General features: G+C 36.6%; 1 protein-coding gene across 3 annotated transcripts in view; it reads right to left on the bottom strand.

Annotated features, from left to right (window-relative positions):
* Window positions 1–706: 706 nt before the first annotated feature.
* The window catches only part of FER (FER tyrosine kinase), a 181,684-nt gene continuing 164,623 nt past the window's right edge, over window positions 707–17,767 (bottom strand). For 2 of the 3 annotated variants that reach the window (XM_075137198.1, XM_075137197.1), the window contains 3 exons: window positions 9,382–9,536; window positions 5,741–5,863; window positions 707–1,733 (listed from right to left, as the gene is read on the bottom strand). In XM_075137198.1, the coding sequence (XP_074993299.1) occupies window positions 1,591–1,733; window positions 5,741–5,863; window positions 9,382–9,536 (421 nt within the window). In that variant the 3' untranslated portion in view covers window positions 707–1,590. The remainder of the gene's footprint in view (window positions 1,734–5,740; window positions 5,864–9,381; window positions 9,537–17,767) is intronic. The other variant, XR_012670947.1, reaches the window with a different exon arrangement.

Raw genomic sequence — 17,767 nt, forward strand, 5'->3', positions numbered from 1 at the left:
GCAAAAATGTTGTGGACAACAGAAAAGTCACCTTAACAGAAATAAAAATGTAATGTAGCCACTGACTTAACTACATCTCAATCCCACTGTAACAATAAAATATAGGGCTAATTAACATTCCAGATGCTGTGTTACTTACAGTTCCTGTTTCTTACTTGCATCAGCAGCAACTAGCATCCCTTGATCCGAAAAATTTTAGTTAATTGTTAGAAAAATTTTAAGCACCTTAACTCTGGAACTCAGACCAGTATACTGTAACTTGTTCCTATTTCCATGTAGGGCCCTAGAAAATAATTCCAGCTGCAAAGAGGACCCAGAGCCCAAGTAACAAACTGTGCCTTTCCTCCCTCCCCTATCTAGTAAGTAAAAACTTTCTAGCAGAATTTTTTTTTAATATATACAAGGTTTTTATTCCTGGTGGCATTTAAAACTTGCCTGTCCACAGTCTTTTGAAATCTCATTGCAATGATTTAAACAGTTAGAAGGTTAGTATTTCTACTCTGGCTTGCTCAGCCCTGTCAGAGGCTTTAAACATACGTCTTTATTTTGATTTCTTGAACAATTTCCTTATGCCATGCAGAAGTAGTATTTTCCTTTGGACACTATGCATGGAATGTACTTTTGCTTAGCATAAACTTTTGTAGGCTCCAGCTGCATTCTGAGAATTATTACTAATTTAAGGGAAAAAATCAGGATCAAAAGCAAATCTAGCAATTCACAATGATATTTGTTATCATTAGTAAACCTCTTTCTGTTGGCCTACTGCTCTTACATATTCTTTGGAAAGCAGATTATTTGCAGTATTTCTTAAAATGTGTAGTCAAGACTTGATATTGGTTTTTTTGTTTCTTAAATAAACACAGGTCATTGTAAAGGAGACATATTACTGAATTCTGATGGCTTTGTAGGAAGAAAAGGCGTGGCTTAAGTAAATCACATCAAAAGTCAGAAGTATTTACTACAGTATGGTAAGAAATGCACAAGTAACTCAATTTTTTACAAAAGAAAATTCTGGATTTCACTGTTCAGTAAGCACATTTGCATCCAGAATCTAACTGACCTTCATCCTTAAAACAAAGTATCACTTAAAAATATCACTTGCAAAAAGAATTAAAAAAAAATAAAGGTTTCTAGTTGAAATACTTGTCAAAACCGTCTTCAATTTTAAGGCCAACGTGTATGACAGCCATCACCTAAGAGTGCTGCTGGTGTTGACATACGAGACAGGGATAGCAGAGTGAGAACACAGCTAAGTAGAAAACCTCTGAAAAATGTCACTAGCAGTTACTTGCTGTAAAACAGATAGAAGCCACAGTCCCTTAAATCTATAGTATGTGCTTTTCTATTTACATGTAACCTAAATGACAATATTACTGTGACTGGATATATAGCATTTCGCAGTATATGTCTTTAATGCAGGTGTAGACACCATTCAAGATGGTACACATGTATATAAAAAACCAGTTAATTTCAAAGTAAACCTAGAAGAATATTGCAAATAATGTTGTATAAATGCATAGTGTTTGAGGGGAAAAAATTGCTTCACTGGAAAATAAAGTCCCACACAGTGAGTTTGGCACTTGTTTATCACTATGTCACTTTCTTTTTGATTGAAGCCAGCTCTTTCTGAATCTCACTGAATTTTGGCCGGTTTTCTGGTTTGTAGTCCCAGCACCTCTGCATTATTTTATATATTTCTTCTGGACATTTTTGCGGTGCTGACATTCGGTAGCCTGGTACCCAAAAAAAAGGGGAAAATGTTTAGCATTGAAAATTGATGCATATTGACAAATCTAAAAAGAAATAAGCAAAGTTCAAGATCATTGCATTAAAAAAGATCTTCAGGGTAATATGAGGAAAGTCATCAATCTATAACCTATACAAGATAGATAATTATTAAACTAATCAAAGCTCAGGTACCAATGACATCTAAGTTGGGCATGGTAAATTGTCAGTATACTTCCCATACCTAAGGGCAGTAACCTGCATAGATTTGTTTTCTGTATCTTAGGAAGTAGCTACCCTCTAGGTTTTAATTTTGTTCCCTTTTTTCCCCCACTGAGGAAATCAATAATAAACATTAAGATGGGAGTAAATTTCTTCGCTCTTTTTCAAAATGGATCAACTTTTATTCTCATGCCTCTTCACTTTTTTGTCTCCTTAAGAAGTTCCCTTTCCACTTGCACTTTATCCACTTATTTTTCCTCCCTCCTGTTTTCTTAACTTTTACATTTTCCCATCATCTTAACTCTCTTACTCTTCTGGTTTGCTTAGATAGGCAGTGGCCTTCCACACCTCTCTGCTGCCATCAACTGAAGGAGGTTTCTGACTTGGTGATGAACAGGAGGATGAACAATCAGTTAAGTAAATTAGCAGCTGATCATTCAGAAGCCACAGATAAGTGGCCATTCCAGCATATCATCCATACCCTGGACCAAAGAGATGTACTCACAGCAATGAAGGCAACTCCCCAACGAGTAGGAAGTTGGGCAAAAATGCCAGCAGGATTGCATGGATGAACAAGGCGCTCCTGGACAAATTCAAACACAAAAACAGGCAGTGTGGGAGGAATACAAAATATTGTCTGAGCATCCAGGGGTGAAGTTAGGAAAGCCAAAGCCCAAATGGGATTGAATCTGGCCAGGGATGTCAAAGACAAGAAGGGGTTCTTTAAGTACCTAGGTACCAAAAGGAAGGCTAGGGAAAATGTGGGTCCACTGCTGAATGAGGTAAAGCACCTGGTGACACAGGACATGGAAAAGGCTGAGGTACTGAATGCCTTCTTTGCTTCAGTCTTAACTAGCAAGACTGGCCTTCCGGAATCCCAGGCCCCAGGGACCACGGAGAAAGTCTGGAGCAAGGAAGACGTATGCTTGGTGGAAGAGAATCTAGTCAGGAAATACTTAAGCAAAATGGACTTAGGTAAGTCCATGGGCCCTGATGGGATGCAGCCATGAGTGCTGAGGGAGTTGGCTGATGTCACTGCAAGGCCACTCTCAATAATCTTTCATCCATCATGGTGACTGGGAGAAGTGCCTGAAGTCTGGAGTAAAGCAAATGTCACTCCTATCTTCAAGGAGGACCCAGGGAGCTGAACCCTCACCTTGATTCCTGGGAAGGTGATAGAGCACCTAATCCTGGAAACAATTTCCAGGCACATGAAGGACAAGAAAGTGATCAGGAGTAGTCAGCATGGATTCTCTAAGAGCAAGGCAACCTGATTACCTTCTATAATGAAATAACTGGCTTGGTAGATGAGGGGACTTCAGTAAGGCTTTCAACACTGTCTCCATAAAATCCTCATGAAGACACTGTTGAATTATGGGCTGGATGAGCAGACATTCAGGTGGATTGAAAACTGGCTAAACAGCAAGTCCCAGAGGGAGATGATCAGCATCACAAAGTCTAGTTGGAGGCCAGTAACTACTGACATACCCCAGGGATCAATACTGGGTTCAGTCCTCTGAACATGCTGGAGGCTGCCCAGCTGGAAAGCAGCTTGGCAGAAAGGGACCTGGGGATCCTGGTGGACACCAAGGGTTGAACATGCATCAGCAATGTGTCCTTGTGGCAAAGGCTGCTAATTGTATGCTGTGCTACATTAAAAGAAGTGTTGCCAGCAGGTCGAGGGAGATTATCTGTCCCCTCTGTTTAGCACTAGTGAGGCCACACGTGGAGTACTGGGTCCAGTGCTGGTCTCCCCAGTACAAAAGAGACTTGGACACGCTGGAGAGAATCCCATGAAAAGCCACCAAGATGATGAAGGGAGTGGAGGAGCTCTCACATGAGGAAAGGCTGAGAAAGCTGGGACTGTTCAGCCTGAAGAAGAGAAGGCTCAGGGGGATCTTATCAATGTATATAAAAACCGGAGGGGAGGGTGCAAAGAGGATGGAGCCAGGCTCTTTTCAGTGGTGCCCAGTGACAGGACCAGAGGCAATGGGCACAAACTGAAACACAGGAGGTTCCCTCTGAACATCAGGAAACACTTTTTCACTGTGAGGGAAACCGAGCACTGGCACAGGTTGCCCAGAGAGGTGGTGGTGTCTCCATCCCTGGAGATATGCAAAAGCCATCTGGGAATGGTCCTGGGCGCTCGGCTCTAGATGGCTCTGCTTGAGCAGGTGGGTTGGACAAGATGACATCCAGAGGTCCCTGCAGACCTCAGTCATTCTGTGACTCTGTGATTCTGTGAACTGCTTACCACATGTAGCTCTCTGAGCAAATGACAGGCAGTGGGCAGTAAAGTGAGTTGGCACATAGGACTTCACAGCTAAGTGCAGCTCCATGACTCCAGACTTAGTGCACAGATCTCTGCATCTCTCTTTCTAAAGCAGAGTATAAATGACACTGGCCTCATACAACAGGTAAATCTGGGAAATTCTTTTCCTTTGTTATATTGCATGCATCTGCTCTAGGAGCTGGCTTAATGCATGTAACTTCAAAGGAGAACAGCTGGGCTCTAGGACGCTTACAGACAAGGTAATATGAAACTATCTAAAAAGCCTTTCCTTCACAAAGTTTCCCCTAGAAACTAGTTCTTCAAAACAGTGACAGCAGCAAATACTTTTTGTCCTTAAAGTGAACTGACTTTATCTAGTTATTTAGAATTAAAATTATCCTGGTTTAAAGCAAGCATTTAAGTGACTAAATTCACTGAAGGCTCTTACTGATTGAGTTATTGAGATAGATAAGATCAGGAAGAGAATCTGGAGTGTCTTAGCCGACTATCCTAATAGAAGAGCTATTATTTACTGAAAACCAAGAAAACAGGCTGATAAAAGAAATGAAAATTCCATTAAAAAAAAAAAAAGAATCGTCAATAGGCGAACAGGACTATTTTCCCCACAGTATCAATAGCTGAAAAAGCATAAACATACTTCTAAATCTTTGAATTTTATCAATTTCAAGAGATCATTATTCTCAGTTGATTAAAACAGAATCTCAGTACTTAGGTAGTAAGACTTGTTTTTACAAACATTCCTCTGCTGTGGAAAACATTGGATTTTTTGATTTGGTCTTTTAAGGAGAAAGTTTGATGGTCATCTACAGTGCTTATAACAAACGCTGGCAATCTGTATAAATCAGCAAACTAGTTTTTTTTTTAAAACTATTAAGCAGTTTTACTAGCTTAGAACCTGTTTATGAATTGCACAGTAGTACTATGTAGAGGAGGAACAGTTCTGAAATGCCACTAAAGATGATGAAAAGAAATCAAAGTCCTGAAATCCTGCTCACAGTTACTTGCTACTTTAAATAAAAGCCTTTTGATTATTTTGTAAAAGAGAAATGTGGCTTTCAATGCTCAACTAGCTTACCATTCTCCACCATAATTGCTAAATTTTTGCCTGAAATGTCTTAATAGAGAAGATGGAATGATACAGATTTTTTCTTCTGGCAGTTTAGAATATTTATACCTGCATTAGCATAATCTTAAATAATTCATTCTGGTCAAGCCTTTGCTTTGCACAGCAGTAAATCCCTCCTCTCCATCTCACCTTTTATTCTGCAACAACAAAAGTCAGCATGCTGTAAGTCTTCCGTCTTTTAAGTCACTGGTCAGTATATTCCTTTTCTCACACTACTCCTCCCAGAAAGCTAGATTCAGCAATTAAAAAATCTCATAATATTTTTGCTAAAGTTCCTGGATATCTCGTATGTTACTCCTTTGCTATTTTATATTGTATGTACTACATCCTTATGGCTCTATACAGCATTTCTTTCACTCCCTACGAATAACTACCTTTCTCGACTTGTTCTCGTGCTTGTTGATTGGTCATTCCAGGGTATGGACACACTCCTAAACTGAAGGTCTCCCACAAAAGGATTCCAAAGCTCCATACATCACTCTCAGATGTGTATCTCCCTAAGAAAAGGAAAGAAAACCCTTAGCTGAACATACAGAGAAGTTAATGTTTCAGATAATTATAGCCCCAAGTTTTCTGTAAAGGTAAAGTCTTACATTGGCAAGCTTTAAGCAGAACAAAGCTGCAGCTACTAATAATACATTCTGCAGATATCATAGTCTCCTGTGTTTCAAACGATAAACAAATTATCTTAAGATCAATAACTAGGAATGACAGAAGCTAACTTAAAGTTCTACAATTTGACAGTCCTTACCATGTCAGTTTTTCATGCAAGTTAAGAATTTCTTTCCTTCTTAATGTACAAAAATATTTTTTTTCTTTTAATATAAAAGGACAGAAAAATGTCAGTTTCCCCTCCCCCCTTGTTTATAATCACTTTCAATTCAAAAGATACTTTAAAAAAAAAAAACTTTCCCAGTTCCCTAATATATCATGGCAATGAGTATTCTGAGAGGAACTACCATCAACATAGTTTGTAACTGCGAAGAGGGCCTGGTTTTCACGCTTTGAGAAACTGTTCTCTGAAAACGAAAGTATAGTTGCTTCAACTTGTTTAATTTGGACCCTGAAAAACTGGTGCACCCAATCAGTTAAAGAAAAAAAAAAAATCTGACCTGCTGGTTCCATTATCTTCAACTATGCTTCAGAGATAGCAAAACAGATAATTGATAGATAATTGAATTCCAAACCTCTTTGTGTAATGAAAACTTTATATTATGGGAGAAGGAGAGATCTTGGAGCAGATATTTCTATTGTTCCTGATGGATTCACATTAAGAAGGATGGATTCACATCAGAAAGTTAAGGCTCCTAGCCCTTTGCAGCAGGATCTGTGAAAATGTTACCTTAAAAATCCATTTTCAACATTACTTTCAACATTTTTCATTACTGTTTTTCTTTGTTCCATACCATTACATTGTATATATGTCTTTATTCTTTAAAATATACACATGCTTGTAAATGTGTTGTTTGTTCATCTCTAATCATTAAACAAACCAAACTAAGCCACTTCTGACTAGAAAAAAGGAAAATACATGTAAATTATAGTGACAGTTGGCGATATGACAACTGTTCTGACATCAGAAAGTTCAATTTGCTGTTAAACTAAGTATCGCTTCCAGCTGCACTACATTAGCTTGTGTGCCTTGTAGATGGCAATTATGGACATTCACTATGCTCTTTATAGTAGGATATTCTTGTCTGTGTATCAACTCTCTTCAGAGTTTGGCATCCAGTAATTTAACACTTTTCATTGAAATAATTCAGTAGATACAAGATAGGTAATAAGTTTTTTTTAAAGAAATACAAGTTCTGCACAGTTAATTATCTTCTCCACTATGACAAAAAAAGGCCTGTTCATTCACAAAAAAAACCCTCCACATAGTAATTTATTAACATGACAAACACCTCAAAATGTTGTACTGGAAAAACATACATATTAAATATGCATTTTAATTTTGAGAGAACAAGAAGCAAAAATACCCTAAACTTGGCCTAAATACGTAATTTTATGAGGAGCTTTTCAAACTTTTTTCCCCCACTTGCTGGAAGTGATGGAAATCATAGTGGTCCAAGCAAAAATAACGGTATGGAATGGCACTGAACAGCACCCACTGAACCAAAGGTTCAATCACCCACAAGCTCCAGTAGCATCAGGATTTCGCTTATGACTTCAGACACAACTCCCTAACCACTCCGTTTGCCCTAATCTGGTTTCTAGACTTCACAACTTGTGGTTTTTTCATTTAAAATCTTTTTGAGACTGCTCTTAATTTGTCATATATAGCGAATCCAGAAGTGACTAAAAAATGAACTTTTACGTAGTTTCTTAAGCACTGTATCATTCATGTAATGGCCAAATGACCCCTATCCCTCATCTTCTTCCAACCCTTAAACCTTGCCATTAAGAACCGACACGGACAGTAGTTGTCAACTAGTTTTGAAATATTGCAGATTTAGTTCTGTTTCACTCTGGTATCCTTAAATACCTTCAGCGTTACCTACACGAATTAATGCAATACTTACGACCATATTATTAGGATGGTAAATAGTAAAACACAAACTAATTATTTTTACTCACATCTTTCAAGGAATTGGAAAAAATGATCCTTCAAAAACACACAGAAACCTTCTGTGACATTTTGGTAGTTGAATATTAGACTGCCTAACACATTAACAAATGTTTGAGAGAGCTTATTTGCTGCACTACAGAAAATGACTTAAAGCTGCTTGAGTATGTATGCATTTTAGGAAACACAAAATAAGTAGATGTTAATCAATTACCCTCTCTTCTCCTGTACTATGCAGAAAAAAGACTCAAAAGTACAAAGTGAAGGTATTGTCAGAAGAGCCTGTTTCCTGCTTACGGTAGTCCACTGGACTGCTTACAGCTATGAAGGGTAGGTGTCCATTATATATCAAATAAACTGTACACATTTCTGAAATAACAAAAATAAAAATTCAAAACACCTTTTATAGTGGAACAAACACCCAAAATAGAAAAGTGTGTTCCCCCGTGAATGCTAGCAACACTAACACCTCTTAGAATAATTGATAATACAGGATCAATTAAATTTACTATTAGCCTTCCAAAGGGAAGATCTGCTTTATTGTGTTATGACATTAACTGCTGCAAAAACGCTAGTGAGAGGAAGCATTTTGCTATCATCATAAGTCACAAACTTATAATTTCTAATGCATGATTTTTAAAAAAAGCTATAAGGGATGGCATAAATATTTACAGACACTTCAAATGAAGAATTTAACAGAATTTTTTTCTAAATACTCAACTAAAGAACTGGTTGAGAGAACTACATCCAAAACATGGCATCGTTCATTTAATACGCTGCTTCTTCACAGCCCACTTTACTTAGAAGAACTTATTTTTCTACTTTCATATAAGCTAAAAAGCTAAATACAGCAGCTTCTGTTTCTGTTCTGGAACAACTATCCAAGTAGTATGGACCACTTCCCTCAATCAGAAATAATGGATTTTTTTTCCCCAAGATAACAGTCTAGCAATATATAAAAATGCAGGTAAAGAAAAGCTGCAGTTAAAAAAAATATAAATTAGTGACTGTACTTTTCCTCAATGCAATGATTTATCTAAGAGAGTGTTCTAATATGTTGACACTTTCTACTGTTTTCAAAGAGGTGCTAGAACAATCACTGCCATAAATATGCAGAACTTGCCATTCATTTTGCTAACGACTATGATTTAGATGACTGACTAGGTAGTCTACTAGGATGAGTCAGCAACATAACCGAAGCATTATTTTATTGCTGCATACTAGCAATTTTGATGTTGCTGCCTTATTCTTTTTGAAGGCAAAACAGTGTTTTATACATAACTTAAATAAGACTGAAATATTAATATTATATTAAACATTATTGATTTGAACAGGGCACTAGGAATTTGTATATATACTCAAATATTGCTCATGGTGTAGTCCTGGTGCTCCTTATGGTACTTCTGATTTTTTTTGTTTTTTTGCAAGAAGATACAGGTATGTCCTTACCATAGTTGAGAGCTTCTGGAGCAGTCCACTTGATAGGAATCTGCTTTAGGCCTGACGATGAGTACACACCATCATCCTCTTGCCGGGACATTCCAAAATCGCTTATTTTCAAAATGTTGCTTTCACCTACCAAGCAGTTCCTTGCAGCCAGGTCTCTAAGTTAGAACAAGAAATAAACCCCCATATTTTTACAAATTTGAAAGTACTTGAAGCCATTTAAAATGGCTAAGCTCCTCAGCCATGATGGTCACGCCTCTCGGAAAACATATTTAAGAAAGGGTAAAAAACTACACAACAGTTGTGGAAAAGAGGAGTGAGGGAGGAAAAAAAAAGTGTGAGAAATAATCCTGTGAGCACCAAGGTCAGTGAAGAAGTGGGGGGAGGAGGTGCTGGAGATGCTGAAGGTGCTTCAGGCACAGAGGCAGAGATTCCCCTGCAGCCTTTGGAAGGACCCACGCTGGAGTGGTTCATGAAAGACTGTATCTCCTGGGAAGGACCCACGCTGGAGCAGGGGAACAGTGTGAGGAGGAAGAAGCAGGAGAGAGGAACTGTTATGGACTGATCACAACCCCCATTCCCCATCCTTCTGTGCCCCTCAGCGGGGAAGAGGTGGAGGAGTCGGGAATGAAGGATTGAAGGTGAGCCTCGGAAGAAGGGAGGGGTGGGGGAAAGGTATTTCAGTTTTCGTCTTTATTTCTCACCATCCAACTTTATTTTAACTGGCAATAAATTAAATTAATGTTCCCCAAGTTGAGTCTGTTTTGCTGTGTCAGTAATTGGCTGAGTGATCTTCCTGTCTTTATCTTGACCCACAAGCTTTTCTGTCTTATTTTCTCCACTGTCCTCTTGAAGAGGAGGAGTGAGAGAGTGGCTGGGTGGGCATCTGGCAGCCAACCAAAGTCAACCCACCACAAGTGCCCTCTGAGGTCACAGAAATAAACTCACAGATTAACAAATCAGATTTTATGCAAAATGAAATAGAATTTGAAGAAGCACCCTGAAACATGTTCCCATAATTATGAAAGACAGTGAGAAACCAGAGAACCGTCCCCATCTTCTCTCTGCCCATCTTTTCTTAGCATTAGAGTTTCCATCAAAAAGAAAAAGCTATTCAGTATTAGAGGAAAAGGAATTTTGGCTCAGTGATGGATGAGAAGCTTAGAAAATCAACAGCCTTCCTTTCCCTCCCTCCATCTCAAACACGTGTTTTTAGATTAGGAGATAGCCTGTAGTAATTCCTGATCAAAGACCCACTGTGGCTTCTCTACAGCATACATTTGGAATAATAATACATGCTAATGATATATTATTAACATACTATATGTATATTACATGTCATTGTTTCACAGTGTATTAAAATACTACATAGTAAAATATATATTATTATTATTCCCACCTTAGTGTAATAAAATAGAGGAAATTTTGGAAGGGAAAAAAATGTTAAGCAACAGAATTAAATATATAACATTAGAAACATCACGGGCAAAGTATTTTTAAACTAAATTTACAATGTTTGTTTTCAGCTTAAATAGCTAATATGCTCACAAATGTCTTGTCTTATGTGAATATTCCAGAATAACTACATTAGCTTTAATGTTTTGCATTGGAGCTGTAGCATAGTTTTGAAGTTAATTCCCTGAGCACTTAATGCACATTCATTGGTTTTAAAGAATGATTTTGTTGCATGGAAACTAGATTACTCTTGGAAGAAACTAACCTAGAAGTCGGTGTGCACCAAATTTGTTTCTACAGCTAATGCAGAAAGAAAGGTCTGAACCAATGACAAACAGCTTCAAACACTATGCATGGTGGGGACATTCACAACAAAGGACTGAACTATATTTAGTCTAAAGTAAAAGTCTTGAGCCGTATATAAGGATGTTAAAGTTCATATATCTACAACTACCTTAATCAACTGATCCATATTGATAGTGCACTACATTATTTCCTATGTAGACAGAGCCTGTGTTTCAGTGTAAATACTATAACTTGATTTAAGAATTTTAACATATTTGACTCACACAACTTATCTGCCACTAAGAACACTTATGGCTCTTGAGCTTGATGCTACAGTGATATAAATGCAATTATTCTTGCAGTTAGAGAAGATGGACCACTTAAAACTAAGTCTGAAGTCACAGTCTCCAGCTGAAGATACACACAAATATATAAAACAGCTCAATATGCACTATGTTACATAGTTTGATGTTAGCATGCAGTATTGTTTGGTGAAAGTAGGAGAGCTGCAAAACAAAATCATATTGTTGTTGCTTATACTCAAGTCTGTAAAATGTATCACCACGAAACTTCAAGAATTTATGTCTTAGGTTCCAATCATACTTTAGTCATTAGTTTTTAAATTGTTTTACTCAATATAGTCTAGATTTTGTGACAGACGCACATAAGGATGGAAAAAGTAATGAGGTCATACCTCAAAGAAAATTTACAGCGTTAATTAAAATCATGGACATCTTCCTACCTAAGTCTGACCTAGCATTTAAACATGTTCTGAGTCAGACTAAGAAAAAGCTATATACTGAGCTGTCTTAGGTTTATTCCTCATACATAAGTCTGATTATTAGGGAAAATATATAATAAATAGTACACAGTATGATGCTCGTAAACAAAGACTACACTTAGTTCACATAATCTTTGTCTGTTTTGTATGTGACCGTTTTCTTTTTCTTTCAGAGTCATCTAGAGGAAGTGTTTTTCATCATTACTGAAAATTTACAAAAACACTTCCATGAAAATCAAGCTGGTATTTGAGAAAGTTGGTAAAAATAGTGATACTATGTTCAGGATATACGTAAATTAACACTAGATCTTCTGAAAGACCACAGACACACAAAGCCTTTGCTTCATGAAACAGTGGTTTTCAAGCTGTCTATTAGCTGGCAGTGGGTCACAGAACGATGCTATTCAAACTGCCATGCTGCACACAAGTGCCAAGGGAGGGATCATGGGCCAGTGGTTAGCTAATGGCCCACAACTTGTGTGGGTGGACACAACTGTCAAGTCCACCATCAATCTTTTCAGGCAAATTGCTTCTTTCTTTTTGTCTCAGTTTGTATTGAATAGAGAAGCATTTTCATTGCCATCTTCCACAAAATGTCAACAAAATTTTATGAAATAGTGCGTGCCAAGCCATTAACAATAAGATAGAAAAGGATGTATTATGATAAAACTTAACTAATAAAGCTACAAGTAGCAAAGTAAATGTAGTAGTGCTGGTTATGAGTCTCACAGTATTAATGCCTTTTTCTGCTTTCAGCTAGAACTCTCACATTTTTGAAGCTATAATACTATGTATTACTTTTAATACATCATTTGTGTTAATAAAGCCTTTTGAGCACTTTCTCCTTTCTCATGTGTAGGGTAGGCTCTTTCACTTATTTAGAAAATACTTCAGAAGTGAACTTTTCTTTCCCTTTTTCCTTCACTTTAGTCATAGTCTTTTTAAAGGACTTATATAATGCCCCTCTCAGGCACTTAGTTTTCTTTTCACAATTCTTGTGAGGAGTGGTTGGAGTACATAGAAACCAACAATGTTTAGCAGATCCAGTGATATTTAAAGTCATGCTAAATCCTGCTAAAAGTTCTGTTACTTCACACTTTTAATAACTTGCCATTCAGTAGGGTGAAACAGTATAGTACAATTTCATTCTCAGTGCTCCACCATCAGCCACTTCAGATTCTGCAGTTACATCCACTGTAGATATACTTTTTGGGTTCTTTTTTACCCTGTTCTCTTACTTGTAAATTCTTCACAATGTCTATTTGATTAACATTTATTATTTAATTCCTCAGGCTTATAAATGTCCTGAAAGTTAGACTACCCTTTTAGCATTTCTGATGTCATTTTACATGTGTTTCATATCCTCAGTGATTTGTTGCTGAATTTTCCAGATTTCCTTATATGTATTTGCATGCTTAAAAGCATTTTTAAAAATATTGTTACACTGAAGGCTATAGCTACATCAAGCTTTTTTTTTTTTTTTTATTCTGAGGATTTGGTTAAGATCTTTCAATTTTTTTCAAACAATTTCTTCACTGTTTCTTCTCATGTATGACAGCCTCCTTTTAAAAGGATATTCATATTTTTCAGTCTAGATACAAGAGAAAACCACCAAATATGTATTCTGGTCACTGTGATTTATTACAGAATTTATAGCCAGAATCTGAAAAAAAAGGGCATCAAAAAGTATTACTTCCATTGCTTTAAATTAATAACAGCTTTAATTTTCTTCCCGATTCCTGGATTTTAATTCATTTCTATTTGCTACAGATAAAAGGAAAGAGCTCTAGTATAATAGTGTTAAGGGGCTTATAAAAAAACCTTTACATCTTAACCTTCCATGTGAAATACACACAACGGGGCTTTATTCAAGTATGTATGATAGATAATATGAGTGAGGGAAAACAAGAAAATGTAAATATATAGTGCTGATGACCGAAAACAGCTATGAGGAGTCAATATTACAGATAACTTCAGTGTTAAATATTTGTAGTAAATCATGAAACTTTCTAGATTTTTTTTTTAAAAATAAAAAAACCAAATCAACTATGGTCTACTTGTCTTCTTTTCCGTAAAAAACCAAGTATGTTCTATTTGTTTTCTCTCCTTCTCTTTAATGTTCCCTAAAGCCAACATCCTGAAGAAGTACACATAAAATTGCATGGAATTAGGTGTCTCTCTCTGCTTGGGGCACTGTTTTTTTTTCTCCTACAGCATTTGCTACTTGCTGCTGTAATTCCATAAAATCAGTATTTATCTTTAACATAGAAAACAAGAAAATATTCTTAATTTCATATTGTGAAAGCTGTACACAAATTACACTGAACTGCTACAGAACAAGTCCATTAGTAAAAGAAAAGAAGACCCTACCTATTTAATACCAAGATTATGTAAGTTCCTAGTGGTATTAGAAACAAAGCACCTTCCTCCCAACTACTAAGGAATAAAAATTAGTATGTAAATTGGAAATTTCATTTTTAAGCACTGCTGTGCAGTCCCTGGAAACATAAACATAATTGACTAGGAATCACTAATATGGGTTGAATATGCTGAAACTGCAAGAGATAGCTCATAAGACTTTTGCTAAAAATCCAATATCCAGTTAAAGAGGAAATAGAGGCAACTTTTCTGTGCTGGGAGTTGTTGTTACCACCTGGATTCATATCTGTCAGTAAAGACATAAACCTCAGAAACTTTTCTCTAAGGACACTCTTATACCTCCTCCCCGCTTCCTTCCACTACCCCAAAAGAACCACACAGCAAGTAATACCTAGTATTTCAATGGCATTCCATCAATTAAAGCAAATCAAAACAAGAGAGTAAACTCCTCATTACTATACCAGCAGGACAGACTGCCTCACTGAACTAATTAGCCATTTTATATATTCTCCCTGGATCATGCAGTTAAAACACTCTTAGGTGATAAAAGCAAGTAATTAATTAGTGAACAGGATCACTTTATCTCCTCTCCGCATTTAATTCAATGAAAACAGTCTATTCCCTGATCAAGAAGGAAGGGGCGGCAAGTCTACAAGTGAAACTGTTGTTTTTTCGTGGACTATAAGACACTACCTCTCCTTCAAACACCTGAGGTAATTTCCAGTGGTGTCTAAATCAAAACACACCTATTTCAGAACTTTCTTGATATGCATATGCTGCTACTTTTGCTATATGTGGAGAACACAGCAAATAGTATGCGCCTAATAACAGACTGGGAAAATATCAGAGGGTCAGAAGCACATCCTTCCATGCATTCTATGTTGTCTTCCCCCTTTACTCTTTGTTTTACTTATTTCTTCATATTATTTTAGCTATCACATTATGAATACTAATGGAGCAATATTAACGACAATGCTAATAATTTCTCTCAGTTCCTCATATAATGCAAGTCCATCTTCATCTTCAAGGATGAACAGTGCTAGGAAACCAGGGAAAGTCCAAGTTAGATACAGTAGTGATTTCTCAATAATGTCAGGTGTTCTGCTTGCTATCCATAGTTTTTGTTATTGCTCAGTTCTTCTCAACTATAAAATGAGTAAATTTTCCCACCTCACAGCATTAGTGACGTTCAATTACTCCCTCTAAAGCACTTTGCAATTTCAGATGAAGGACTTAAAAACTGTGCAAAAAGAACTCAAAAGAAAAAAAATAACAAACTAAAACCCAAATAATTGTATTCAGTAGCTGAACACAAGCACAAAAACTAGCTTGTATCTAAAAATGCATTCTTTCCACAGAACCTTTATTTCCTCCACTATAAGAGTAAAATGTATCCTACATTCCAGAAATAGTCTGCATTGTACTGCTCACTCTCATTGTCATCATAGCAAGAGCTATGATATAAAATGTTTATAGCAACTTGGTGAACGTACTCCTGTGAACTAAGGTTAGTAAGATCACATTAATCAAAAGGCAAACTTCCAATAAGAAAGGTCAAAGAAAACAGAAGAAAATATAAAAGCCCAATAAAGCTAAAGCATCTATATTACTTTAGTACACTATAACATTGCCTAACTAAAAATTGGTTGATAAGTTGGTAAACAAAGAATCTATTCATACATGTTAGATTTCTCCAAAATAACAAAACTGTATTCAAATACGAAATATGCTCCTTAGATACTGGGAGTTGTTGTTAAGGGTTTTTTAAAATGCTGTAAGGATAAACACACTGTTGAAGATCACGGTGTTCCTAAGTCAAAATTCCAAACATCTATGCATTATTATTGTCATCCCCACCCTCAAAAAACGTACTTGGTAACTGTTATGTTCCTGATTTTCTCTAAGTGCTTTGCTCAATATGTGATAGATTGTGGCATGGGTCACAGTAGTAGATGATAGAAAGCTATTGCATCCCATTCAGAACTGCAAAGTGGGGTGCATTTGGTTCACAAGGACAAAGCATATTGTTTCATCTGTTGAGGACTGCACAGCTCAGTAAGGAAACCACCGTTTGCAGTGAACTTAACCCTCAGTCCCATCCCACAAACCTTCATGCTATTTACATTCCTACGGCTACGGTTTTTGAACAAGTATCAGCAGGAAGAAACTTCTGACTTGAATGTGAATATATTCACATTTTCTGTACCACAGTTCATTACTGCAAATGCCTTCACATACTTGAAAATAAAATTAAGATATAAAATCAGATAAAAAGTTTACTTATTGTACAGTCATTTCTGATGTACAAGTATGGTATGAGAATCAGTGGATTATATTAATTTTTATAGTCTGCAAAATGGTCAGTTACTAATGAATAAACACACATTTACAGTAAGGTATACCTTGAGGTAAGTGCAAATATTGAGCATACTAAGTTAGATATATTATTTAATTATTTATGTAGAGGAGCAGCAGACTTTAGGACTTCGAACACAATACTTTCCCCAATATGTTTATGTTTCAGAGTCAAACTTTCTGTTTTACTTCGTGCCCATGACAGAGATCACTCATACCTCAAAGGGAGTAAAGTGTCCCTTCGGAGGTACAACAGTGAAGCACAAGTGCTATATAACGTTATCACTTCTCACAGTTGTAGTTCTGGTCTCCTAATATGTGGTGTTTGATATAAAGAAGTCTAGTTCTTAGAGTTGAATAACTGCGTTAAGGATGAATCTCAATTTTCATTAAAAAAGAAACCATTTAAGATGGATGACTGTGAAGAAGAGACCGGAAATGAGTTTGGAGAGAAAAGAGGAATACAAAGAAACCCAAGCTTCCTATTTTCTGAATGTTTTGCATTTTTAAGTGATGCAGTATTTTTTTAAAAAAACAAGATTGGTAGTTCTATATGGAAGAGAGTTGAGCTGATCCAGCCTCGGCTCTGAAGAGCGACAAGGTCGCTTCTGCATCTTGGAACCTTCTCACTTGCCTGCTCTGGGTACATTTTTACTAGGAAGAAACCCAGGTTGTTGTCACACATTATATGGCATTTGTCACCTAGAGAGGTAATAACAGAGGAAAATTAAGCAATTGCAAACTTACTGTTTGCAGCCCAGAGATGGCTCAAGGGACTATACAGATCTACTGACACATTATAAAACTTTTATCTTCTTTGAGTTTTATTCAGGTAAGTTACTATATGTCCTCCATTTTCCTAGAAGGACAAGGTTTCTATACCAGCTTTGTTAAAAGACATAAAGATGGGCATAGTAGACAATGAGCAGTTCCTGAACAGAATCAAAGCAGTAGATTATGAAGACAGAAATGAAGCAATAAATAGATATATCATCTATTTTTCCCACCTTTTTCCTATTTCTGAGGTTTTCTTCACAATGCCTGCTTCTGGGACAGAAACATTCCTACCAGCAGCATCTAAACGTTTTTCATGTGCATTGTTTCTCAACTTTTTTAGAACTTAATAGTTAATGT

This window comes from Calonectris borealis, chromosome Z, assembly GCF_964195595.1.
Source record: "Calonectris borealis chromosome Z, bCalBor7.hap1.2, whole genome shotgun sequence".
NCBI lineage: Eukaryota > Metazoa > Chordata > Aves > Procellariiformes > Procellariidae > Calonectris > Calonectris borealis.